This window comes from Tiliqua scincoides, chromosome 5 (assembly GCF_035046505.1).
Source record: "Tiliqua scincoides isolate rTilSci1 chromosome 5, rTilSci1.hap2, whole genome shotgun sequence".
Taxonomy (NCBI): domain Eukaryota; kingdom Metazoa; phylum Chordata; class Lepidosauria; order Squamata; family Scincidae; genus Tiliqua; species Tiliqua scincoides.
Genome location: NC_089825.1, coordinates 98,653,671 through 98,679,875, shown reverse-complemented (window position 1 = coordinate 98,679,875; position 26,205 = coordinate 98,653,671). Strand labels below are relative to the sequence as shown.

General features: G+C 47.1%; 1 protein-coding gene across 1 annotated transcript; it reads right to left on the bottom strand.

The window, feature by feature from the left end:
• Window positions 1-6,108: 6,108 nt before the first annotated feature.
• On the bottom strand, window positions 6,109-22,915 carry LOC136652535 (vomeronasal type-2 receptor 26-like). Its single transcript, XM_066629476.1, has 6 exons — window positions 22,818-22,915; window positions 12,114-12,405; window positions 10,599-11,474; window positions 9,391-9,618; window positions 8,481-8,607; window positions 6,109-7,007 (listed from the first exon to the last, which is right to left on the bottom strand). Exons 1-6 carry the CDS (start codon window positions 22,913-22,915, stop codon window positions 6,109-6,111), a joined length of 2,520 nt encoding a protein of 839 aa, XP_066485573.1.
• Between the last annotated feature and the right edge of the window lie 3,290 nt (window positions 22,916-26,205).

Here is a 26,205-nt window from a genome sequence, read left to right as displayed (position 1 = left end):
TGCGACTGGGCCTGGCACAGAACCTAGCCTTGTGCCCAGTAAGGACTCTTCGGTCTTATTTGGCTGCGCGTCCTGCTGTTCAGGGTGCCCTGTTCTGCCATGTTGATGCCTCACCTGTTACGTTTTTTCAGTTTAGGGTCCTTTTTCGCAGGGCAGTGGCGGACCTTGGGTTTCGGGCGGAAGATTACGGCCTGCACTCTTTCAGGATTGGGGCTGCATCTGCTGCAGCTGATATCGGCCTCCCAGCCCGGGACATTCAGAGGATTGGCCGTTGGCGCTCCTGCGCATTTAAATATTACGTCAGAGAGCCTGAGCAGGATTGGCTCCGCTATTTCCCCCTTGCCCTGGTGGTAGGGGCATGGGGTGATGCAGATACCACAACAAATTTCCGGGCGCAGCCCGTGACAGCAGTTGGGAGCTCTTTGTTCTGGCATTACCCGGTGTTTATAGTGGCACTGCCACATGTTCCTGTGTTGCAGGCTATATTTCCGGGTTTGTCCCGTGACAGCGGTTGGGCGCTCACTTGCACTGGCTTTGCCAGGTGCTATATAGTCAAGTGATGCATGTTTCTGGAATTGTGAGTCCTGTTTTTCCTGTCCAGGTTCCAGGGCGGGAGCAGTTTGGGTCGTTATCTGCAGCCACTCCATCGTTTTCCGGGCAAGGAAGAGGGCGGCCTCCAGTAGCTTTGGCACGCAGCTGCAGCTTGTTTCCTTGGCTACTGTGCACTGGGTTGCATGGCGGGGAATGCTGTGGGATCAGCTTCTTCCCACTTTTTATGAGTTTGTGCATGCCCATGCCCCGCCTCACATCATCGTTATTCATTTGGGGGAGAACGACCTGGGCCAGAGGACAACTCTGTCCTTGAGGCTAAAGGCCTGCATCAATATTCTCCACATTAGTCAGCATTTTCGCGGGATGGTCATCTTATGGTCTGACCTCTTGCCTCGCAGGGTTTGGCGTTATGCCTCTAATGTTAAGAAGATCGAACTGGCTAGGAAGAAGGTAAATTCTTATGTGAGGCGGGTGGTCCTCCGTCATGGAGACGGTGTCATTTCACACCCAGACGTCAAATATGATGTGCCCTAATTGTTCAGAAGCGATGGAGTACACCTCTCAGTTTTGGGCAATGATGTTTTTCTTCGTGATTTGCAACAGGGCCTGTGGAAATTTGTTTCCGTGTGGGGCGGTGGGGCCAAGCGCTAGGCTGACCCCCCGGGTGGCAGGTGTCGTGCGGGTTTTGTGTAGGTAAGGTCATATTGGTGTACACTGCAGGGTGGCAGGGGCCTGGTGGACTCCATGCTTGGTCATGCTGTTGGTGACGCAGGCTGGATGAACCTCGGCCTGGTGGTAAAGGCGCACCGCGGGTTCGCTCGGGTGGCCTGAGCTAGCCTGCCACCCTGCCCCTTCAGGGTGACAATGAAGGGGGCGGCAGGCTTGTACTGACGCTGCCCAGAGTCTGGTGTGGTCGCCCAAATCACTATAGGGGGAAGTAGACGGGCAGCTCCATTTCCCCCATGTAGAACCCGCATGACTTATTTGTTAGGCCCTGTTGTAATCTGAAGTATATTTAAATAGTTAATAAAGTGGCCCTTTGTACCATATGCCCTTGCCTATGTCTTTATTGGGGGGTGCTGGGTAAAATATATTTCTACCATAGTTAAAAAACTCGATAGAGGTAAATGTGTCATCCAAAGAAATCTAAAGGCATCCTGTGCTATGAACATGCTTGGAACTTCTGTAGAATTTTTGCCATGGATATAATTTGGACTGCTGGACATTATAGCTGGATAAACAGATCTCCTTTCTTAGGTTCATCCACCAACTTTGTTATGGGGTGTTCTCTGAAGGATGTTTGCTCAAAGAGGCAGTTAAACTGTGAAGCAATTGCACCAATGATGAGGTCTCCACTCTGATAATACTTGAATGGGAACTGGGGGGGATCAGCGATGGTGCACATTACGGTCCGTGCCTTACATTCCGTGGGAGTTAATTGCAGACCCAGAATGAGCAGCCGCACCAACAGAAAGATTCTTGCCATCTTGGTCAAATCTTGACTGAGAATGTCCAGTGTCTTTCTCTCACCCATTGGCAGCTGGGGTACAGCACCCTCCTTCAGATGTTGCAGAATCTTTGGGTGAATTAAGCTATTGAAGGCGAGACTAGTGCTGTCCTCGTTGTTCACAGATTCACAACCCCACTCTGAAGAGCACAGGGATGATGTCTAAAATGTGCTTGGTTATAGATCGTGCTTGTGGCTTTAGAAAATCCACATGGGGTTTGCCTGGATGGTAATTCAATGATAACTGAAGTCGATTATAGGTTTTCAAATAATTGTTCCAGACTATTGTACTACTCAGTGATCTTTTTTTTCCCCTGCCAGGCAAGGAAAAAACAAAACAAAACTATTATTGGCTCTCATAGTAATATTGAAAGTCAAGAGGTCTACTGTGAGATCAGTGGAACATGAAGCGAATTCATCCTGACTGTGGGGTAACCATTCAGACATACTCCAGCTCAGCCCATTATCCAGTCATAAAGAGTTTGTATTGACTCCTTATAATTGCCATCTGTTTGCTTTAGAGAAGAAGACTTGCAGTTTCAAATGGCTAAGCTGAGTGTAAATTATCAGCAAGCACAGTGCTTGGTTTTACAAGGACCCTCAAATCCCTTGCCTTCTGAAATACCAAGAAGTCTGGACTTTCCTGCTCTTGCTACCCAGGAGATATTGCAAAAAATCAAAGTTTGGTTCAGGGGGTCCAGCACCCCAGTTGGTACAATTCCTTTGCACCTCATATTTAGTCTGTTACTTAATTATTTATTATTTACTGTTATTTCTCCCGTCGCATTAATCTGGCTCTTTACAATTTGCAATATTCTGACAAGACTCTGGCTCTTTCTCTCTGGTCTGTTGGGAACAAACCTACAGTTTATGGCCTGGTAATCTCTTACCTTGACAGTAGAAATCTATTGCTGGTCTTCCATTGGCTCATCTTAGCCCCTCACCTCTTCCAACACTGCTCTGTTCAAGTCATTAACCCTGCTCATCACACACATCACATCCCATCACTCCTTAAGTCCCTTCATTGGCTTCCTATCTGCTCCCAGATCTGGTACAAACTCCTTGACCTTACATTTAAAGCACTTTATTGCTTCCCCCTGCCCTTACTCTCAGCCAGTGGCATTGTTAAGGGAGGCCGAGGGGGCAATTGCCCCATGCTCCATGCTGCCGGGGTGGGGGAGGCTCCACTCTGCTAGGGGATGACAGTGTCCTGCTGCTCAAAGGAGGGATTTTAAAATCAGCCATGTCTGATTTAAAGCCCTGTTTAAAGGGCTGACTATCAGCTGTTCGTGGCAGATTGCAAAAGACAATAAGATGCGAGAAGCAGCAATAACAAGATGTGACTGATTTAAAGTCCCTATTTAAAGGGTCTTATTAGCCTAATCAGTAAATGATAGTCACAGATTAAAAAAGTCAATAGGATGCGACAGCAGCAAGCAGTGAGGCTTGAGAGACCCGGTGATTGGGATCAGTTCTGAGGCCGTAATGGACCTCACGATTGATGTTACACAAGACACCAGCAAACCGCTTCCTCTCAAATTACAACACACAACCCCAGGGGTTTGCTGGGGTTACTGGGTATTGCGCAAGAATGACATCTTTGAGTTGTCTTTTTTCCCCTGCAAGTTTTTGCTGCTTTGAGGCTGCCCTGCAAAGGTGAGAATGAGGTACTTTAGATGATGCCCAAATGTGCTCGCATGGTCCTCTCACCGAAGAGCATTTGAATGTAAGTAGCAGCACAGCAGTGCTTTACTACTCCTGGTGCCATGGTCCACACTCCACAAAGGATCTGTTCATGGATCCTTCTGGTTGGAAAGGGACCTTAATGCTAAACACTCACTTTGGAACTAATATAATTTCAAAAGCAATGCTGGGTGACTAAGAGATAGATTTGTCTCATCTGATTTGATTTATATATTTACTTTAGAGTTTATTCATTTTTTAAATAAATTATATTTATTTAACTTTTTTAATTTTTATTTTCTGTACATTGTAAGCCAACTTGGACATTGCTCCAATAGAGGAAAGTCAGGATAAAAAATAATTTAAATGAATGAATGAATGAATGAATGAATGAATGAATGATGTGATCCTATGCCATTCTTTCTGTTAAAACAAACAAAAAATGGGGGGGGGGATGTGCGTGTGACATCATACCCAGAAGTGACATCACTTCCGGGCATAATGTCAGTGGGGCATTATTTTGAACTTTGCTCTGGGCTTCAAAGGCCTGGGAGGGGGGTGGGACTGGCCTTTGGCACTTAGGTTGGATCCTAACCCCACACCTGAGCAGCTCGGCATTACACCAGGAAGCTTGGATTTGTGCCAACACTTTTGCTGTTGCAGATCCAGGTAGACCCATTGAGGTGACTGGGGCATTACTTAGGATAAGGGCACATAAATCCAATTAATCTGTGGATCTGTGTCCTCCAGTCTGATCACAGGTGATTCAAATTTCATTCAGCCAGGCAAGCCCTTAAGCAAGAAGAAGCACCACCAGTTCTTTGCTCTATCTGCTACCTATGCGTGTGTGTGAAAACTTTTTCCTTTAAAGCAGGGGTGCCCAAACCCCGGCCCTGGGGCCACTTGCGGCCCTCGAGGCCTCTCAATGTGGCCCTCAGGGAGCCCCCAGTCTCCAATGAGTCTCTGGCCCTCCAGAGATTTGTTGGAGCCCACACTGGCCCAACTGCTCTCAGCGTGAGGGTGACTGTTTGACCACTCGCGTGAGCTGTGGGATGAGAGCTTCCTCCACTGCTTGCTGTTTCATGTCTGTGATGCAGTAGAGGCAGCAAAGGAAAGGCCAGCCTTGCTTTGTGCAAGGCCTTTTATAGGCCTTGAGCTAGTGCAAGACCTTCATTAATTCATATAAGTTCATCGTTAATATATTAATTTATGTAAACATATGTAAATTTATTCAAATTTTAAATGTAAATTATTTCTTTTTTTCCCCGGCCCCCAACACAGTGTCAGAGAGATGATGTGGCCCTCCTGCCAAAAACTTTGGACACCGCTGCTTTAAAGAATCTTGTCATAATCCGCCACTAATTTGGGGTGATTCAGAGACTTATTAGTCATGATAGCACAGCTCATCCAGTGCCCTACAAATTCAGAGAGGGAAACCTGAGCGGAAAAGAAAATCTAAACACATGGCATTTTTACTGTTTGCTTGCTGAACTCAAAGAAAAACACCGCACTGTGGAACAACAAATCTGCAATTTTATTGAAATTCACTTTGCCTGCTGGGGGTGTTTCTGCTGTCTGGCAAAGCAATGACATTTCCATGCTGAGGGAAGCTAGGATGCTGAGGTGCTATGATTATTCCATGCGTGGCTATGCCAAGCTTATGGTTAGGATGAAACGGACATGTAATTTAAGGCCCCTTTCAGCACAATCCTATCTTGCACTGGAACAGGCAGGCCAGGAGGCCTGCGTGGTATCCAGTGCAAGATTGGGGCCAGAATCAACTCAGCCAGAGGCAAGAGGAAACTCTTCCCCGTATTCCCCGGGTAAGCCACCACAGCCCCAATGGGTCTCCCCAGACCTGCACTACCTCAGGAGGTGGCACAGGTCTGAGGAGAATGGAGTGACTTTGAGCTGCTCTGTGCTGCTCAGGAAGCAGGTTGGGATCTAGCATAACTGCTGGGTCCCAGCCCCACCTCCTGCTCCTCGCGTGCCAACTCCCTGGAATCCCCTCTGCTGCCCTGGAACACCTCCGCATTGGCACAGAGGCTGGATGCAACCTTTGTGGGCTGACGTGCATCCCTGCGCCTGCCCAGCCGACACACGAGGCAGCGCAAACATGTGTCATGGCACATTTGCGACCCTGCTGGGCTGGTGCAAGGAACATCCACAGGCACACTTAGGATTACACCCTTTGTTAATTAATATTGAGATGTCCAAAAGGTGTGCAAATGCACCACTGGTGCCCACCCCTTATGGCAACACTCAAATTTTTCTGGGGGCATAGCTGTCACAGGTTCTGTCCCCTAATAAGACATTAGCAGATGACAGAAAACATTTCAAATGAGGTCTTCCCCTGGGGAGCAATGTTAATTTCTCCTTCTGAGCTGATCTTTGCTGTTCAGCTCAGGCCTCAGGAGAATTATGTAGCATTTGGGGAAAAAGATACAGCCTAGCAAGCCAGCACTGGAGGCCAAGATGGAGAAGATCTCCACAGCCACCATGTATTTCCCCTTGGTGCTCAGGTAAGGTGGGACAAAGGACAACCAAACACTGCAAAACACCAACATGCTGAAGGTGATGAACTTGGCTTCATTAAAAATATCTGGCAACTTCCTGGCTTGGAAAGCCACCAAGAAACTGACAGTAGCCAGAAATCCCAGGTAGCCCAGAACACAATAAAACATGGTGATGGAGACTTCATTGCACTCCACTACAATTTCTTCAGCCAGAGAGTCCATGTCCAAATGTGGGAATGGAGGAGCAGTGGAGAGCCACACAGCACAGATACTAGCTTGAATCAGGGAGCATCCAAGGACAATGGTGTTGGCCAGTCTCTTCCCCACCCATTTCCTCATCCTGGATCCTGGCTTGGTGGCCATGAAAGCCAGAACCACAGTGATGGTTTTCGCCAAGACACAAGAAACAGCCACTGAGAAGACAAGGCCAAAAGAAGTTTGTCGTAAATAACAGCTCACTATCTGAGGTTGCCCAATGAATAGCAAGGAGCAGAGGAAGCAGAGCAATAAGGAGACAAGCAGAGAGTAGGTGAGGTCTCGATTGTTGGCTTTGACAATGGGAGTGTCCTTGTTCTTGATGAACATTCTGAGCACCAAAACTGTGATCAGAGAAAAACACAAAGCAAGTATAGTTAATATAATTCCCAGCGGCTCTTCAAAAGAGAGGAAATGGAGGTTCTTGGGAAAGCACTGGTTTTGATTCTTGTTTGGAAACTGACCGTTGGGACATTTGAGGCAGTCATCCATGTCTGAAACAACAGAATAATTGCAAATTCAGTATTATCATTCATGCCATCATTGGCTTTATATTGTCCCCTATCATCAGAAGTGAATGTATTCATCTCCAATGTGCTGTGTTAGTCACTTAACTCGAGTCCTTTGAAATGTTGCTTTACTCAAACCATTCAAAACTGATGGAAACCTTTTGTGGCCTCTTTGTACAGCATGAACAAGTAATATGGTGCTATTGTATTATTTACAAGGTTGGGGAATTTGTTTGTCAGTTGAAAAGATTCCATGATGCCTGTTAAGTACTCTATGGATGATTGGATGATGAAAAAAGACACATTGTTCAAACAATATCAACCATGTGATGTTTAGTGTGGTGTTTTACTGGCTTATAAACCTAGTATACACTTAGAGCTGCAGAATAGCATTTCACATAGAGGAAGGTCCAAACCAGGTTGTTATGGGTGGAAGAACATCTTCTTGGCATGAGACCTGTAGTTAGTGGAAAAGAACATGACAGGACAGGTAAGGCCTGCCTGTCCATGGGACCAACTGAAGAGGTCACCCCAGACAGCAGATTGGCAAGGGAATTTATTCTCCCTCTTGCCTCCTCCTCCTCTCTGCATTAGAAGGGACAGAGTGGAAGAGGGACAGAGTGGAAGACTGGCGGAGAAAATAATCCTCTCCCCTCCACACTTCCTCTACTGGTCTGGACCATTTTTCCTTTTCCAATCCAGCAAGAAGAGTCCTCCACATCATCATTTATTGGGAAGCAGAATTGAACATGCCACCTTGTGATAGCTGCTGCAGAGTGGACTGAACTAGCAAGGAGACCTGGCCAAGACCTGGCAAAACAAGGAGTATCTCAGCATGTCTGTTCTTGTCAGGCCCTTCAGGACCTAAGTCAGGGTGGAAGACAGGGCAACATGGCAGGGAATAGATTTAAGCCAGGAGAAGGAAGAAGTCAAGGAGGGAAGGGGGAAGGAGGAAACAATGTGGTTGCTCTGCTGGTGGGCAGGTATTATGTGGCTCCATGTGCTGCTGTCAGGCCATTTGCTATGCCTTAAAGTGCATTCCACGCTTGGAATGCTAGTTGAACCCCCCATGGCCTCATCCCAAGGAGGCAATGTGGTATCAAAGGATTAGGATTTGAAATTTCTATGGCTTGGCAGGATTTGCCTGGGGGGAGGAGTGATGAATATGACCCGCTCTGGTGTTTCTATTCTGTCTTAAATCAGCTTTGTCAAATAAATGTGTCCAATTTAAAAGTCATTATGGGCCTCAGGTTCTCCTTAGGGTGTGTGTGTGCATAATTTGACAATAAAATAATCCAGACTCATTGAGTTCAAGCATTCAGTTAGTCACCTTTTTTGAACAATCAGTAGAGTCTGCTGATTACGTTCTCTGTTTGGAAGTGTGAAAGTGGAGAAAAGGGGAAACCAGCAGAAGATATTCAGTGTCTGATTCAGGACCCTGCACTTCATGTCTCTTACCCTTCTGGTATGAAACCTTCCCTTCAGGACATGGATGACAATCATAGCAACAAAATGGCTTCCCTTCCTTCTTTTTTCTCCTGTGACCTGGATGGCAGTGGTCATTACATACAGCAAGGGGCACTACCTATAGATAAAAAAGGACAATCATCCTCGTTTTGCTTCTTTATCTAATAAACAATGTTCTGACCTCATCAAAGATGAAACTCGCTTCTCTTCCATGGTGGATCATGAATGAATGGGAGCACTCACAAATGAATGAATGTTGAAGGCCCAGCACTGGACAGTTCCACTTCAGCTTGACTTTCAAAGGGCTGGTTTGAAGTGAGAAAGACCTAATCTCAGAATGCAGCCTTCTGATCTTTGTTAGAATGTCCAGGGCAACCGCAGAAGCAGCACAAGCAACTCTTTGGGGTTCCTCATTGGGGGGGCTCAGCAGAATCACCCCATCCTATGGGCGGTTTATGAAGTGGATCTATCAACCCACTGCCATAAATGACAATACGATGGTGCAAACAGGGTGACCAGATACAATGGAGGACAGGGTGCCTATACCTTTAACCATTGTATAGAAAAGGGAAATTGGGCAGCTACTTAAACCCTTCCATATTGAGCTGCACCTGCTAAAATTCCCTCTTGTATACAATGGTTAAAGGTATAGGTACTCTGACCATTTTAACTGGGCACCCTGAGTGCAAACATTGCACCACAGTTGAGTGTGATGGAGCCACTGGCAAAAGTAGTCAGAGGCTATGTGTATACACCAGATTTTTCCAGATGCTCTGCCATCCCAGGTAAGGTGATGGAGGAGGCAGTTCTAGGGAGGCTGGTGCAGGGAGAGGGGAGGGCATGGGGCAAAGAGCAGGCTGTAGGGGGTGGGCCTTGATAGTAGAAGTGTGTGGATTCTTACCTGATTGAACATGCTGTGCCATGTGATGGCCTCTTCATTAATGGTGAACTCTTTGCCAGGGAAAGCCAGTGGGTCCATCATTCCTACTTTCTCTCTTATAAAGGACTGGTTGGGGAAAGTCACCCAGTTGATCAGATCAAATCCACTTGCTAATTGACCTTCCTTGTCAAAAGACACTAGGTCTCCAGCACTGTTGTTGAAAGAGATGCTCTTCAGGAAAGGGTGAAGCTGCATTAAAAAAAAAAAAAAAAAGATATAGGAAGATATTACAAACCGAGACCTCTGTAAGGGTATAAAGTTGCTTTTTTTATTTCTTCATTTCTGTTTATCTGTTTCAGTGCCTTGGAGTATTTGGTTTTCTTATCAAAGAGAAAAAGCTCACTGGTTGTATCTAGACACTTCTGCCTGAATGCTTGCACAAGCCAGACACAGCCATGCCAGCAAAGGCTTAACCTTTTGTGAGTATCCAGTTGCTCACTTGCAACAAGCTTGTGGTAATCAGCACCAGCCACTGTTGCATCTGTATCCAGATGTGCTTATCTTTGGAGAAGGGGCAGAATGCAATGATAGTGAACACTTCCAAGACCCCGTGGCATCCTTTGCTGGTGGAGATGGGGTCTACTAATTCCCAAATCTGGGCAGCTCCATGTAAGGATACCAGCACTGGGAACAGGGTTAGGAAATGGCAGATCCTGCCCCCCCTCCCAGGCCTGCCCCACCCCTATTCTGCCCTCCCCCCACCTAGAAGCATCCTTTTCCCCATCTCTGTTCCACCTTTCCACCACATTCCCCCTTTCCCTGTGCTGCTCAATGGACTACTCACCTCTACCAGTAGGCTTTCCTGTTGATATAGCACCAGCAGGCCAGCACCAGCTTTCTCTTTATTTAACGTTCATCAGAAAGAGGGCTCTCAGAGGTCCTTTTTCTGAGCAGAAATTATGGGTATAGCATTTACCATTCTTGGACTAGAACTTCCAGTCCCCTGCCATCACCTTCCTCACCCCTAAATAGGAACACTTTGCTTTAAGTGATGAACTTGAGAAACAGCTGTCCAGTTGATTGCTCTCAAGAGTCACACACTTTGTGAACATTTGAATAAGTGTTTAAAAAAGTTAATGTCACTTTGTCCATCTCTGAATCCAGTGGAAGAGTTTTGGTTCTGTATGCTTTATATGTCACCATGGAGAAAGGAACTTGTGAAACCTTACCTGAGAACTTTGAAGATTTGGAGGAAACAATCTACATTTGTTTTCAATTGTGCCGTGGTTGGGCCTGAAGGGACACATCTTTTGCAATGCATGTGCTACAGCATGAATGGCATTGTAGATGCTGTAGCTTTGGCCTGTCATGCTCATTTCAAAAACAGTCCCTGGGAGGTCCTTCAACTTTTCTTGACCAGTGCAGGTATTACCGTTCTCTTTGTCCTCATCAGAATCGGAAAATAAGCAACCAAAACTCTGTTCCCAAAAGATCCTGATGAAGTCATCTCCTTTTTGTGAGTCAGGATGTAGAAATTGAAGGAATTCTGGAAACCCCATCACTTCCTTAGAATGAATTGCAAAAGACAAGGCACCATGGAAGAATCCTATGTCTAAAGCCCTTTGAATTGCCATTGTTGAAAAATCCCACTGGACGGTCATAATCCACACTTTCCCCGCAGAAGTCTCCGTATTACCCTCTAGCACCATATGAAGAAAGATCATCCATTTCAAACATGTTGTGGTCTTAACCTCTGCATGTAACACATAGACTCTGACTTCTGAATTGATTAGTGAAATGATCTCATTCATAAGTAAGCCTTCTCCTTCCTTAACCTTTCCTATTTGAGATGATATCATAATCGCTGTACTTATATACATGACTATTTTTTTACTGAAGGCTGTGCAGATACCATGTTTAGAAAGCATTTTCATCATGGTCTGCACAAACCTTTCACCATCGCCATCATCCGAAGCAATGATCCCTACCCAAGTCCATTGAAAATGCTGAAGTAGACAGAAAATCCCTCTGTATTGATGCCCTTCATTGGGGACCATTCGGTAAAAGGACGGGAATTTCATTTTGGTATTCATCACTGGAGCAATCTAAGGAAATAATGATAATTTTTCAGACGGGGAGGAGAACCGAGACTCAGCTGTGGTGAATCTGGTCAAACATCTGCTGAGATGAAGCCCAATTCTGAATTAAAAAACATACTTCTTTCACTGAGTGCATTTAATAGCACATGGTGTGAATAGTTTTATTATTATTTTTTAAGCCCCACCTTTCGAAACCTAATGGGAAAGCTTCCTGCTAACTTCCTTACTGTGTCCCTAGAGCATGTAGGGACATGCCCCTGCTTGTCATATACCTGTTCTAGCCTCCGTAAAAGCAAGAAACATGCATGCTTGCTAATGGAACAAAAGGTACATGGGGTGCTGAGAGCTGTGGAGAGTCACAGATAACTGAATCCGCAGATACAGGATCCAGGGAGACGTCTGTACCTACAAAAGAGTCAAATGGCTTTGCTAAGATTATTTCATTCATTTTATATGAATTTGAAATCATCATCATTTCTTAGGAATATTTGAGATGAATAAATTCTATCAACATTAGCTAAGGTGGCATTTCTACACAGGTTCTTCTGGGCATTTCTAATTGAACACAATTCAATGAATGTCGCTGTTAATAGGATAAGTACCCCCACAGCTGAAAAATCATCTTGACCTATATGCTCATTGTACCTGTGGAATCTTGTAGATGCCTAACTGGGTAGCCATGTGAAGAGAGATTTCAGAATCAAATCCTCCAATGACAGCTATCAGATGCTTTTCCTTCTCACACTTGAAGTTGGGGGCAATCCTTTGATCAGTGGAAATAAGTTTCATGGTGTTCTGATGAGTCATCCTTGCATTTAAGTAACTGTCATAGATGTGGAAGCCCAGGCTGACATTTGGTAGGATTTTTGGGTTCTCATTGATCTCCTTTACAGCAAACACTAAGGACAGGATATGCTGGTAGTTCTTTGGTGTTGGGCTAAAGGAAGGTTTAGAACAGAGTCTGTGTGAAACAGATATTGCTATGGCAGCAGCACACACACACACCCATGAATTACACAAGGCAAGATTGTTTATTGGGTTAAATGGGCCACATTTATTAATTAATAGCATATACGTAATAATCAACATGCCTCAGGCTCATCTAAAAGAGATGTTTATCCCCTTTAGTGTGGACACCTGCACTGTAAGAGACAAAAGCCCTGCTATTTCTCCCCTGGACATTTTTATTTAATTATTTTCTAGATTTTTATACCACCCTTTTTTCTAGGAGCTCCGGGTGATGTGCATAGTTCCTCTTTTCCTTTTGTCCTCACAGTAACCATGCAAGAGATAGTATAAGCTTCATGGCTGAGTCAGGATTTGAACACGGCTCTTCCAGGTCTAAGTCCAACTCCTGAACCTCTACAACAACATGGCTTGAACCTGAGGTAGTTTCAAGGCAACCCCAGCCTTTCCACGTCAGCCTCTGAAAGGGGACACCTGGCAGCCAATTGCTCTGCATATCCCAAATCTGACAGCATTTGAGGTGGACTCCAAGCCCAACTGGGCCACCAGCTTGCATTCCTGAGGCAGACAGCCTCTTGAAATGATTAAAATTTAATTTCGTAAAGCTTCAATCCCATATGAGATGAGAGAGGGGGCAAAGGGCTACTGAAGCCTGAGGCAACAGATTGGCAAGGGGGTGCCCACCTCTGGGACACTCCCCTCAGAGTCCCCATCTCTGTACTCCTACTTACCTCCACTGTTCCTCCTCCTTCTACTCCCTGAATTGGGCGGAAAAGAAGAGGAAGTGTGGAGGGGAGGATATGAACTGCAATGTTAGGGAGAGGTAAAAGAATTTCCTTACTTCACTTCATCTGTTAGCTTTGTTTTGGGGTGTTCGTTGAAAGAAAGTCCATCAAATAGGCAGCCAAACTGCGAAACAATTGCTCCGATGATGAGATCTCCACTCTGATGATACTTGTATGGGAACTGGGAGGGATCTGTGATGGTACACATGACAGGCTGCGCCTTGCATTCCACTGGAGGAAATTGCAGGCCCACAATGAGCATCTGCCCAAACAGAAAGGTCCCTTTCATCTTGGTCAAGTCTGATTCAGAACGTTCAGTGTCTGAACAGTGCAGGATATTGTGGATATTTTATGTCCACTTTCCGACTTGTGTGATTTGATGTAGCATGACTCATAGTAATTGAAGTTAATTACAGCTTTCAAAATCACTGCTCCTGACTATAGTGCCTGGTGTGATAGTTTTTTTTTTCCCATTATACGAGCAGAAGAAAATATTTGTTGGATCTCATTGTGACTTGGTGAGGTATGGGGTCAATGGGACCCAGAGAGACAGAGAGAAATGGCAGCCAAACAGAATGCCTATGGGATGGAAACAGAGGGGTCTGTTGATGTATCTGAGAGAGAAGCTCCTTTACATTGACTTGCACTGCACTGCTTGCTGATCTGCCCCCACCCATCCCCTTGTACACATTCACAATGAGGAAAAAAATTAGATTGTTGTAAACTGTCCTCTGTGGGGCTGGTCTTGGTCAATGCTCAGAAGATGCAGCTAATACAGAATAATGCTGCCTCCATCTTTATTTGATTCAAGTGCCTTAATTGACATTACTGGCTGTGCATACCCAATGATTAGACTACCCAAATCTATCCTTGCCCCTCACTCCAGTGGTGCAGCCACACCAAAAATGGTGCACTGTACCCAGCTAGGGGAGGCGGTTTGGGAGGCTTCAGCAGGGAAAGGGGATTTAAATCCCCCTACCCCTGCATAAGCTTCCCGCTCCACAGTGGGTCCCCTTTCATTAGTGCAGGTCCAAGAGAGAATGGGGGAATCAAGGCTACAAGAAACAGGGATACGATCCGGCATGAGCCATCACCACCTAATCCACCTCCTCCCGCAGCCCCTGCTCTCTCCCCGCTCCCCTCCCAACCCAGTCTTCCCCCTGCCTGGGTTCCACCCCTTCCCACCTCTCCTGCTGGTTTACCTGCTTTATGGCTCATGTTCCACTGGCGGCTCCAGCCCACAGGTTTGGGCTATCAAAGGAGGAGAAAGGAAGAGAGAGGAGGAGGATGGAGAATTTCCTTAGAAGGGGAAGGGGCAGAGCATAGTGGGTGAAAGTGTGCAGAAGAAGGGATATAGGGAGATCAGATAGCTTTCCAGAAGAACCTAGGAGAGGGAAGTACCTGCCTATCTGTACCCAGGTGTCATGAATAAGTCCATGTTAGGCCTAAGTTGGCAGGAGAAGCCTGAACCAAACTAAGAAAGTGTAACTGAGAAGCTGCTAGCGGTTCCCAGTTATAGGAATGTAGGTAAATAAACAAAGAGGAATCTCTCCTTTTATGGCCAGGAATTACAACCAAATGGAATGCTTGCACCTCAGCAGACAGAGTGCCGCCTTATCAAGGGTGATTGAGTGCAGCTGTGGATCTTCAGTTGGGAGTGGTAAGAACTATGAGGGTTTAACAACCAGGCCAACTTCGGGAAGGCTCTGTTCACCAAGGGTTCTGATTGGACAGTCTAATAATTAGCCCCGGAGCTAAGAGATCTGAAAAGAGTAACTAACCAGGTGAGAAATAGGTATTACTAGAGATAGCCAGCTAGCTTTATTGTTTTAGTGCTGAAATGTTTCCTAGATGTTTATGCCTCTAGCATTTGCTGCCTTATTGTAGAGTGTGTAACCTTAGGTACTTAATAAACTAAAATATCTTTTACTAAGTTGTTTCATTGTCTGTTGGGGACAAAGGCTCAGAATCCTGCCTAGTTGCTCAGTAAGCTACTAAGTACTCGTTGAGATCTAGTAACTTGAGGACTGAGGCTTTAAATGAGAAAGAGCTCAGTGCCTGCAAGGGATAGAATTAAGCCTAGAGAGTCTCAGTGTCCCTAGACTGAGGCACTGGCATGTACAGGGTGGTGGCAGTACTACCGGGCAAGGGGTCTTGAGGGTTTTAAGGTTCAGAAAAGCAAGAGCCCTAGGTCTTGCAAACCCCCTTTGTTACGACACCAGATGCCCCTTCAATTGAAATTAATATGTTGCATCCAAATTAGTCATAACTAAAAATCAGCAAAATTGACCTGACAAGTGACATTCCAATTCTAATTCCACCACCACCCCACCCCCCGGCCACTTCCAGAACTTCTCACACAGCAGACTTATGACTTACACCTAGGAGGAAAATGACAGAGACACATAAGAACATAAAATCATATGAAGAACCCCGCTGGATCAGATCAAAGGTCCATCTAGTCCAGCTTCCTGTATCACACAGTGGCCCACCAAATGCCTCAGGGAGCACACAAAACAACAAGAGACCTGCATCCTGGTGCCCTCCCTTGCATCTGGCATTCTGAGGTAGCCTACTTCTAAAATCAGGAGGTTGCACTGCACATACACATCATGGCTTGTAACTCCTGATGGACTTTTCCTCCATAAATTTGTCCAATACCCTTTTAAAGGCATCCAGGCCAGATGCCATCATCACATCCTGTGGCAAAGAGTCCCACAGACTAATTACATGCCGGGTAAAAAATATTTCCTTCTGTATGTCCTAACTCTCTCAACACTCAGTTTTAGTGGATGTCCCTTGGTTCTGGCGTTGTGTGCGAGGGAAAAGAACAGCCCTCTATCCACTCTATCCATCTCTTGCATAATTTTGTGTGTCTCAATATCCCCCCATGTGCACCACCAATTTGATTGCACACAAGACAAGGAATGAGATATGGGATTTTGTGGATTGATAGCAAGAATGTATGAAGGACCAAGATGTACCAGCCTGTCTCTCCTGTTTCATGTGCATAGTATTGGCCACCTATGAGTCTCCTTGGACCTACACCAGCTATGAAGCTGGCATAAGTCTGAGGAGAGGAAGCGGTTAGTGCAGATTGGGAAAAGGGGGATAGGATTCAGTGCACACTTTTGCCACTGAGATTCAACTTTCCAGCCCACTTTTCAATTCTTCCCCTCTTCTTCTTCAGAGTCCTTGACGGATTGGTTAACAGAAATTGTTCAATAGAGGCCTTTAGCCCAATGGTTCCTAAACTTTTTTGACTGATGGCTCAATTGGCCACTGGGTCACTGGCCACGGCCTCTGTGAGAGCTACAATGCTATACATTGTATAGGGCTATGGGTTTTTTGCAACTCCCCTGGCTGGTTTCCATGGCTTCCTGGGGAGCCATGGCTTACCGTTTTGGAACCACTGCCTTAGCCTGATCTCAGGCTTTCCTTAAACACTTAGGGCGCAATCCAAACTGCGCCCTATGCCGGCCCAAGTCCCTTGGGCCAGCCTAGGAGGGTTGCAAAAGTGTCATAAAGCATATTTGCACCTCCTCAAGGGGAAGCCAGGCCAGTGCTCCAAGAAGCACCAGCATGGGAGGCTGACATAAGCCTCTGCGCCAGCTTCCCGTCAGCCACTTGTGTCGGCCCGCCGGCGCCGACACAAGTGGAAAAGGTAGGCGTGGGGGGCAGGGAGGAGGATGGAGGGAGGCGTTCCTGGGCGGGGGAAGGGTGGGCGATGAGTGGCCCTGGGGGTGGGCGGTGAACAGGAGGTGGGGCTGGAATTCGGCAGTTATGCCAGATCCCAACCTCCGTTCCCAGGGAGAATGGAGCGGCTCCACCTCCAGAGGAGTCCGAGGAGACCCATTGTGGCCAGCAGCCCTTATCCAGGGGTAAGGGAAAAAGTTTCCCCTTACCTCTGGTTGAGTCACTTCTGGCCACAATCCTGCGCTGGATACAGCGCAAGCCTCCAGGCTTAAGAACATAAGAACAGCCCCACTGGATCAGGCCATAGGCCCATCTAGTCCAGCTTCCTGGCACTTAATGTCATTCCCAAAGGGTCTGTGATAGACAGGAAACTGAGATCTTTGGGAGGCATTGATCATGCTTCTTGTTCGGAAATTTACCTTCTGGACATTTATGACAATCATCCATGTCTGTTAAAAAATAGAACAAATGCAGCTGTAACGTATCAGTCATGCCATCATTTTTTTATACTGCCTTGTGACCCACAAAATGGTTAGTTTCATCTCTAACCCATCTTTGAACCCTTGCTTTACTGAAATGACTCATATCTTTGGTCAGCCTGTGCAGGTAATAGGGAGCTCTTGTCTGATCTATGCGACTGGATGTCTTGCTTCCCAGCGGGATAAATTTGAACAGAATTGTCAGGGGCTGTATAGCAAAGGGGAAGGAATTTAATGATAAATACACAAGCAATATTCATGTAATACCAATCCCATGTTACATGTGGTATTTTAGGGCACAATCCAGCCCTTGACTTGGGCCGGCGCAAGTCCCTGGTGCTGGCCCAGGAGGGTTGCAAACGTGCCATATGGCACATTTGCGCCTCCTTGGGAGGAAGCTGGGCTGGCGCTCAGAAAAGTGTCGGCCTGCGGAGGCCAAGCGCTAGGCTGACCCCCCGGGTGGCAGGTGTCGTGCGGGTTTTGTGTAGGTAAGGTCATATCGGTGTACACCGCAGGGTGGCAAGGGCCGGGTGGACTCCACGCTTGGTCATGCTGGCATTCCCGGCTGGGTGAGGCAGGCTGGATGAACCTCGGCCTGGTGGTAAAGGCGCACCGCGGGTTCGCTCGGGTGGCCTGAGCTAGCCTGCCACCCTGCCCCTTTGGGGTGACAATGAAGGGGGCGGCAGGCTTGTACTGACGCTGCCCAGTGTGGTGTGGTCACCCAAACCACTATAGGAGGAAGTAGACGGGCAGCTCTGTTTCCCCCATGTAGAACCCGCATGACTTATTTGTTAGGCCCTGTTGCAATCTGAAGTATATTTAAATAGTTAATAAAGTGGCCCTTTGTACCATATGCCCTTGCCTGTGTCTTTATTGGGGGGTGCTGGGTAAATAAGTGGCTCTGCAAGACACTGGAAGTGATCAAAATAATTTTTTTTTTCTTGTGACGTTGCGGACCACTTCTCAGGGTCTCACGGACCACCTGTGGTCCCCGGACCATAGGTTGGGATCCAGTGACATATAAAAATAAAAAAGAAGGCGAAACAGCCATCCCATGCTATGAATTAAGGCTGGAATCATAACCACACTTTCCTGAACGTCAGCCCCATTGAACAAAATAGGACTTACTTCTGAGTAGACCTGGTTAGGATTCTGCCCTTAGTGTGGTATATTATATACTCTTGCACTGTCTCGAGTACAGGTCACTGACTCAGAAATGAGTCCCCACACATGCAGACATGAGTCTGTCTCTGTCTGGGTGTGCTGGCTTACTTTTTCTGAGGCGTGAAAGACATTATATTGTATTTTTAATGTCTATTTGTATTTTTTAATCTTAATTGTTAGCCGCCTTGGGTGCCGTTCGGGGAGAAACGTGGAATACCAATCCAATAAATAAATAAATAAATAAATAAATTATGAGGCCATCCTTTAGACAGGCAAGCAGCAGGGAAATTCCAGCCAGGAGACAGGAAAGGGTTAATGTTTTGGTTTTCCACTGAGAAGGAGGGGGGCTGGGTGGGAGGTGGGAGCAGGCTCTCTTGTCCATCTCTGAAGGAACTGAGAATCATTGGATGGTTTTTTCCCTAACAAGTGTGGGAAGAAGGTGTTGGCCAAGGGTAGTGGTGGTTCTTAGTCATCCAGAAGAAATGGCATGGTTTCAGCAGGCTCAGTGAATGACTGGCCACAGTGGAACTACTTCTGAGTCAAGCTGCAGAGGAGTGGGTCATACTGGTAAACCTGCCAGCTGCTGCATGTGACCCTCCTGCCTCTCACCGCTTCTGTCCCCACTCTCACGCAGTTTGTTCCACCCCACCCCCTACCTTGTTTACAGATGGGATGGGGATACCAGGGGAGTATCAAATGAGAACTCCAACACACACACACACACACACACACACACACACACACACACACACACACACACACCCTGGCAGCAGCTCCGTTTTTGTCCACAGAGCCACAGCTGACGATTTTGCAGAAAAACTTGGGACTGGAGTCTTAGTGCCCAAAATGCTCTTGGCAACTCAGAAAGTCTGCTTGTTAGCAGCGGTGTAGCTAGCGAGCAGCATGGGGGTGGTCCACCCCAAGTACCACCCTTGGGGGGGGTGACACCACATATGACCTGTGAGGGGTGCCCCAAAAGGGGGATCTCTTGGAATCACACAGCAGGTCGTTAAGGGTCAGCTGGATGGTCTCTTGGGACCCCTGGGTGGGGTGTCCACCTCCCTGGGGTTCCTTGCAGGGGAAGCCTCAGACCAAACCAGGAGGAGGGGGTTCACGACACCCTTGTCCTCCTCCCTGGAGGCAGGACCTAAGGCCCTTGGTCTTCAGGCAGGGGCTCCCACCTTCCTGTTCCAGAACAGCCTGTCATCAAAGGCTTCCCTGCTTTTATCCTCCCCAGCCACACCCTTGGCTCCTCCCCTTCCTCCCTCTCTAGGCTTAAAGGGGCCCTGACCCTAGCCTGCTTCCCTCCTCTTTGGTGGTTAATGGTGACTCTGCCCTGCTACCTGCTCTGGTCAGGTGAGCTCTGGGGGCAGTCTCTCCCACCCAGCTGCCCTGAGTCTTGCCTGGTCAGCTGGAGAGGCAGTGGTGGCTCTGTGGCTAGGCAGTTCTGCCCCTGGCCTGCAGCCAGGTAAGGCAGGGGTCGGACAAGGGCTCGACCCCTGTCATGACCCAACATTGCTAACATCGCAGAGGTGAGGAATGACCGCATCATGCTACATGCCGTTGGATGCCAAATTTCTAGCTGAATGCACTGGAAAAAAACAGGGTAAGGTATCTCCTTTCCATCAAATGTTATGGCCAAAAAAACAGGAAACCCAAAAATGCATGGAGCCCTATGAAAAGTGAAATTGAGCCATATTGCATGTTTACTCATGAGTAGGTAAGCTTGTCTTAATTCTTTTGAAAGGACTGAGAAGAATCCAAAGACGCCAGAATGGTTCCTATGCAATGAAAACAACCCCCAAAAAACACATAAGAAGGAAGTCCCTCCCTCCAAGCAGACGAATGTATTGAGCCCTATGGAAAGCAAAAGTAAGCCACATGTCATGTTTACTCACAAGTAAGCAACCGTGCCTTGGCTGCTGATCAAGTCAGGCAAAGGGGAATGCAAGGCTAGCTACATGGTCCCAATCCGATGAAAGTGGAGCTGAACAAATGCTCCAGAAGGCAGCACCCCCAAAGAATAGAACAGAGGCATCAGCTAGTAAGATCAATTTTTATTTGTTTTTAGACTTGTAAAGCCAGGTGGGTCCTGATAGTGATACGCTTGAAATATAAAACACTGAACTGGGCAATGGGGAGGGCTGGAAATCTCACTATTTGGGTGGAGGGGGTGTTATGGCAGACAGGCTACAGAGAAAATTTACTTGGTGAAACAGGGCTGGCTTCCCCTTATTTAATTATTTGTTTTTCTTTAATTTATTTTTTTAATTATTTATTTTATTTTGCTAGATCATGTCCCTTCCAGTCATGACATCACTTCTGGTGGGTCCCGGACAGATTGTCATTCTAAAAAGTGGGTCCCAGTGTTAAAAGTTTGAGAACTACTGCCTTAACTCAAAACAGGTCAATGAGACGTCCTCGGGGAAGTGGCGGATGGGTGACACCCTAGTGACCAAAATTCTAGAAATTGTGACTTTTAGGAATAATACCATCATGTTATATACCATTTGATGCAGAATTTCATGTGCTGTTTGTGGGGAAATATTCACTGCATTTATTTTCTGGCCATTATTATTATTATTCATGTCATGTCATGACCATTACTATCTCTCAGTCTTGGATGTTTGGGGAAAATAGATCAGTTCAAATTCATTTGGATATTAACTTTAGGTATATGTACTAATGGTTTGTTTCAGCATTCCTACAAGACTTGTACAATACCAACTGTGACTGTAAGGCTGCAGTCCTATATACACTCTCCTGGCAGTAAGCCCAATTCAACATACTGAGACTTTGAGTAGTCAGTTATAGGATTGCGCTGCAGAGGTAAAATCCTTTGGTCGCCCTGCACTGCTAGGACTCATATTCCAGCATTGCAGGACACTTTCTGGCTGCCACAAATGGAGACTCAAGTAAGTTGTTGGCAGGGTTGGGTATTGGGCAGAGAGGAGGAGTAATAGGGCACTTCAGGGGAGGAACAGGGGTGGGTCAGGGAGGGAAGGGGTTGATCTGGTGAGAGTCATGCATGTCGAATCCTATCCCCTAGTTTTCAAGCCTCCCCACCCTCAGGCTCTCCTTGGGCTTATACCAGTTATAGAGCTGGCATAGGTACAAGGAGACCCCTAGGCTATCAGGGGGCCTATACAGAGGTCAGGGGAAAGTATGCTCATTTACATCTCAAAGGCCTCTCAATCCTGCCCCCACCATAGCAAGCAGTGCATGCCTCCAGGAATGCTCTCATGTTCAGGAATGTTCCCAAACAAATGAAGAGGTGACCTTGCTGAAGGATTTTAGCCCAACCTGCTTAAATCTGCTATTCCACACAATGGCCTCATCATGGATGGTAAACTCTTGACTTGGAGAAATCTTTCCAGCTTGGATCTTAAGGAAGGATTGATTGGGGAAAGTGACCCAGTTGATGACATCAAGTCCAGAAGACAGTTCCTCTTTGGCAAACCAGACTTCATGGCCAGCACCATTGTTAAAGTGGACATTCTTCAAAAAAGAGTGCATGTAAATTGGACAAAAATAAAAAACATCTGATAGCTTCAATATATACTGTGCACTGTATTACCAAACCTCTGGTCAGAATAGGCACCTGTAATACTGGGATGTTCAAGTTAAAAGAACTTTTTTCATTTATTGAAAAGTATTAGTATACGCTTGGCAGATCTTCCTCATCAGGGGTGCTCACACTTTTTTGACTTGAGAGCTACTTTGAAACCCAGCAAGCCTGGAGATCTACCAGGGGGGAAGGAATATTTTAATATTCATCACACACACACACACACACACACACACACACACACACACACACACACTCACTCACTCACTCACTCACACACACACACACACACACACAATGTATATGTAATATTCTATCTATATGCATCTATCAAATCTCTTATATATAGTATATATTAAATATATTAATGAATAATATATATATATATATATATATATATATATATATATATATATATATATATATATATATATATTTATAAACACACATTATATGTGTATATATGTAAAAATCATATATACTGCTGAGTCAGCAGTCAGTCCCATTACAGTCAATGGGGCTTACTCCCGGTTAAGTGTGGACAGAGCTGCAGCTGCGAGTCAGCGTGGCTCACTCCCAGGCAAGCATGGCTGGTATTGCAACCTTCGAGCCCCACCGCACGTCTGCTCAGCAGCCAGTTCCCCTGCGGCCAGGGGCCACTCCCGTGAGCATGGCGGGACCACAGCCTTACTTGTAGGTGAGGCCGTCCCCGCAGTTGAGCATCTGCTGGGCGGTGATGCCGTCGTCGGGCACATAGCCGGTGCAGCCGCTGATCAGGTAATTGGCCATGCTGGGCGCCCAGGTGGACCACGGCAGAGAGGGAGAGGGAGAGCGAGAGCAGAGCATGTGCCAACCTCCCTCCACCACGTGGGTGCTCCCTCCCCTGCGCACACACAGACGGGACTCCTACTGCCGGGCGGCGCATGCACGCACTGATGAGATCAGCCACGCACTCCAAAAGACACTCGAGCCTGGTGCGTGACGAACCCCGCCCACTTCTATGGCGCTCTCTCCAATCTGAAATAACCCGGAGTTGCACCCTGTGCATGTGCGGGTGTGACTCTAGCAATGAAGTCTATAGCGGCTATATAGACTTCATTGCTAGAGTCACACCCGCACATGCACAGGGTGCAACTCCGGGTTATTTTAGATTGGAGAGAAAGGGCTCCGCGATCGACTCATTTTGCCTGGCGAGCTACCAGTCGATTGCGAATGACGTACTGAGCACCCCTGTTCCTCATCTTCCTCTCCTCTCAGCTCACCATCACATCCAACACTTCCACATCTATGGGCCCAGTCCCAACTTTGCAGCACTGATGCCACTATGCCAAAGGGGCATGCTCTGCATCCTGCAGTGTGGGGGAAGTCACAGAGGCCTTGTCAAGGTCAGGGAAGAATTGTTCCTTTACTTGGGGCTACGCTGCAGCTCATTTGTGCTGGAGACTTGGATAGGATTGGGCCCTATTGAAGTATTCAATTTGTTCCTCTATTCAAAGGTTTCCAGGGAGCTTTGTGGATGCTTCCACAATGAAAATTAATATTTCAGGGACGTGCGATTCGGGGCAGCAGGTGTGGCGGAACTGCCTTGTCGTTGTCCTTGGAAAAGCACCGCAGTTGCACTGCCTGCTTACACCTGTTTTCTCAGGTATAAAGAGAGCCTCCTCAGGTGGAAGCAGGTGGGGCAGCTGTGGCACTTTTCCATGGGCTACAAAGGGGCAGTTCTGTCTCACCCGCGACCTGAATCACATGTTCCTGTTATATTCTGCTTTTCTTACATTTTGGAACTTAAGGCTTCAACCCTATGCAGTTTCCTAGGAGTCAACCCCATTGAACACAATGGACTTACATCTGAGTAGACATGCATAGGCTTGGGCTATAAAGCAATGTTCATGGGATATCCAAGATGTCTGTCATCAAAGTCCTGCAAGCTTCAGATCTGCTTAGCTTTAGCAATATGCCCCCCCCCCATGTGCCTGGGAAAATGATTTCACCCACACCACCTATTCAATCCACAGCAAGTTTACATAGAAGTGATTTCCACTGTGCTCCAATTATCTTCCTTGTAATTGTGCTTGGGATTGCACCATACATAACCATTGCAATACAGTGAGGAATATACCTGCCAGGGTTCAGTGTTCAAAGGTTTGCATGTGTTCAGCATTGTTTTTGGCCTGGATGTATATATGGCATTTAAAGCATGTGCTACAGCATAGAGACCATTGTAAATACGGTAGCTCACATCACTCATCTCCATCTCAAATACAGTCTGAGGCAGGCTCTCCAGTTTCTCCTCTCCTGTACAGTGTTTACAAGTTTTAATTTTTCCATCACTGCAACACTGGAATGCAGATTTGTAGAAAAGGCAGAGAAAACGTGCAAGTGACTTTTTAGGTTTTAGAGTCTGAAGGAAGTCCTGGAATCCTGGCACAGCCTTCACGGAGGTTGTGAAAGACAAAGTCCCATGGAATATTTTTGCACAGAAGCCCTCAGTGTCAACAGTGCTGACGAAATCCCACTGAGGTGACATGATCCATACCTTCCCTATAAGAAGTCTATATATAGATTCAGTTACGTGTATAATAGCTGCCAATGGTTCCAGAGTCTGAGAGTCCCCGTCAACAATAACAACGTTGACTGTAGTGGATAAAAGTGTGGAGCGTATCCTGTATACGTTTTGCCACTATGTATTTTGAGTGTTATCCAAATTAAGATCCTTGAGAATGCCTGTCCTTTCTAAGAAGGCAAGGAGGCTTCACTGGGCAGGAGGTCTGGTCTAGAGGGTAGAGCCTCCATTTGCCTGAAGATTAACATCCACAAGGTCGCCATTTCGAGGCCACCGGCACCGTGCGACCTTGAAGCAGCTGGCAAGCTGCAGCTGAGCTGTTCCATCTGCTCGGAGCGTGGGAGGATGGAGGCCAGAATGTTAAACCAGATCGGAGTGTAACACCTTGAATGTAGTGGTTCTTGAAAGAAAGAACCTTCTTTCAATTTGTAAAAATCCCTGTGTGGATTTAATAAGCCTGCTTATGTAAACCGCCTTGAATAAAGTCTTGAATAAAGACCAAGAAAGGCGGTATATAAATACTGTATATTATATATTATTATTATTAAGGCAACAGAAATGCTGTTCCGGGCCAGCAGTGGTGTCAGCCTCTGCAGAAAGCCTTCTCCACTATCATCGTCTGAAACGATGAGACCAATCCACGTCCATTGGAAATGCAACAGTAGCTGGACTATGCCGGTGTGCAGAGTATCTTCCCTTATTGCCATCCAGTATAGAAAAGGGAAATTATATTTTGTGACTGGTTTCACAGCCATCCCATGCTATGAATTTAGTGTTATATATTATTTACTCTGGCACTGACTTGGGACTGAGGCTACTGACTCAAAAATGAGTCCCCACGCAGGCAGAATCAAGTCTGTCTCTGTCTGGGTGTGTTTCACCCGGGGACTTACCCCTTGGCAGGAAGGGTCCGGGTGGACGTGGCAGGCAGCGAAGGTGCCCTGCACCCCTGGGCAGGTGGAGGTGCGGGGCGACCAGCGGGGCGACCCGTGGGCTGGGGGAGCAGAAGCAGGCAACCGCAGGCAGCCCCAGAGCAGCAGGCAGAGGCAGTGCGGCCACCCCGAGGAAGGGAAGCCGGCCATGGGAGCAACCAGCCTGCCACGTCGCTCCTGCACAATGCGGCAGGAGCAAGCATCCAGAGAGACAGATGGCCCAAGATCTCAGGCCCAGCTGAACCGCGGAAGGGGAGGAGCCTGGTGGGAGTGCAGCAGGGCTCATAAGGAGCCCGACCACCGAAGCGGGAGGCTCCAGGGCAAGTTACGGGGAAGAGGGGGGAGAACAGCCACTGACGCCCACCCCCTGGCAACCAGCAGGAAGTGCTCTCTGGCTGGGAGCATCCCAAGGAAGCCAACCAGCACAGGAGGCATGGGAGAAGCGTACTCCCACCCTCCCTTGGCAGAGTGAGAGCAGAGGGACAGGCAGGGCAGCCTATCCCCTCCCAGCCACCTGGGACTCCAAGAGGGCATCCCAACTGACCCCCTTGGGAAGGGGGAAAGACAAGGGGTCACCCAACCCT

Bases quoted from the DNA above. Each gene is read 5' to 3' on its own strand.
- LOC136652535 (XM_066629476.1), bottom strand. From the start codon at position 22,915: ATGGCCAATTACCTGATCAGCGGCTGCACCGGCTATGTGCCCGACGAC. The intron at 9,619-10,598 runs GTAAGGTTTCAC...TTTTTAATGCAG, and splicing joins CAAATCTTCAAAGTTCTCAG to CTTCACCCTTTCCTGAAGAG. The intron at 7,008-8,480 runs GTAAGAGACATG...CTGTTGTTTCAG, and splicing joins GAAGGTTTCATACCAGAAGG to ACATGGATGACTGCCTCAAA.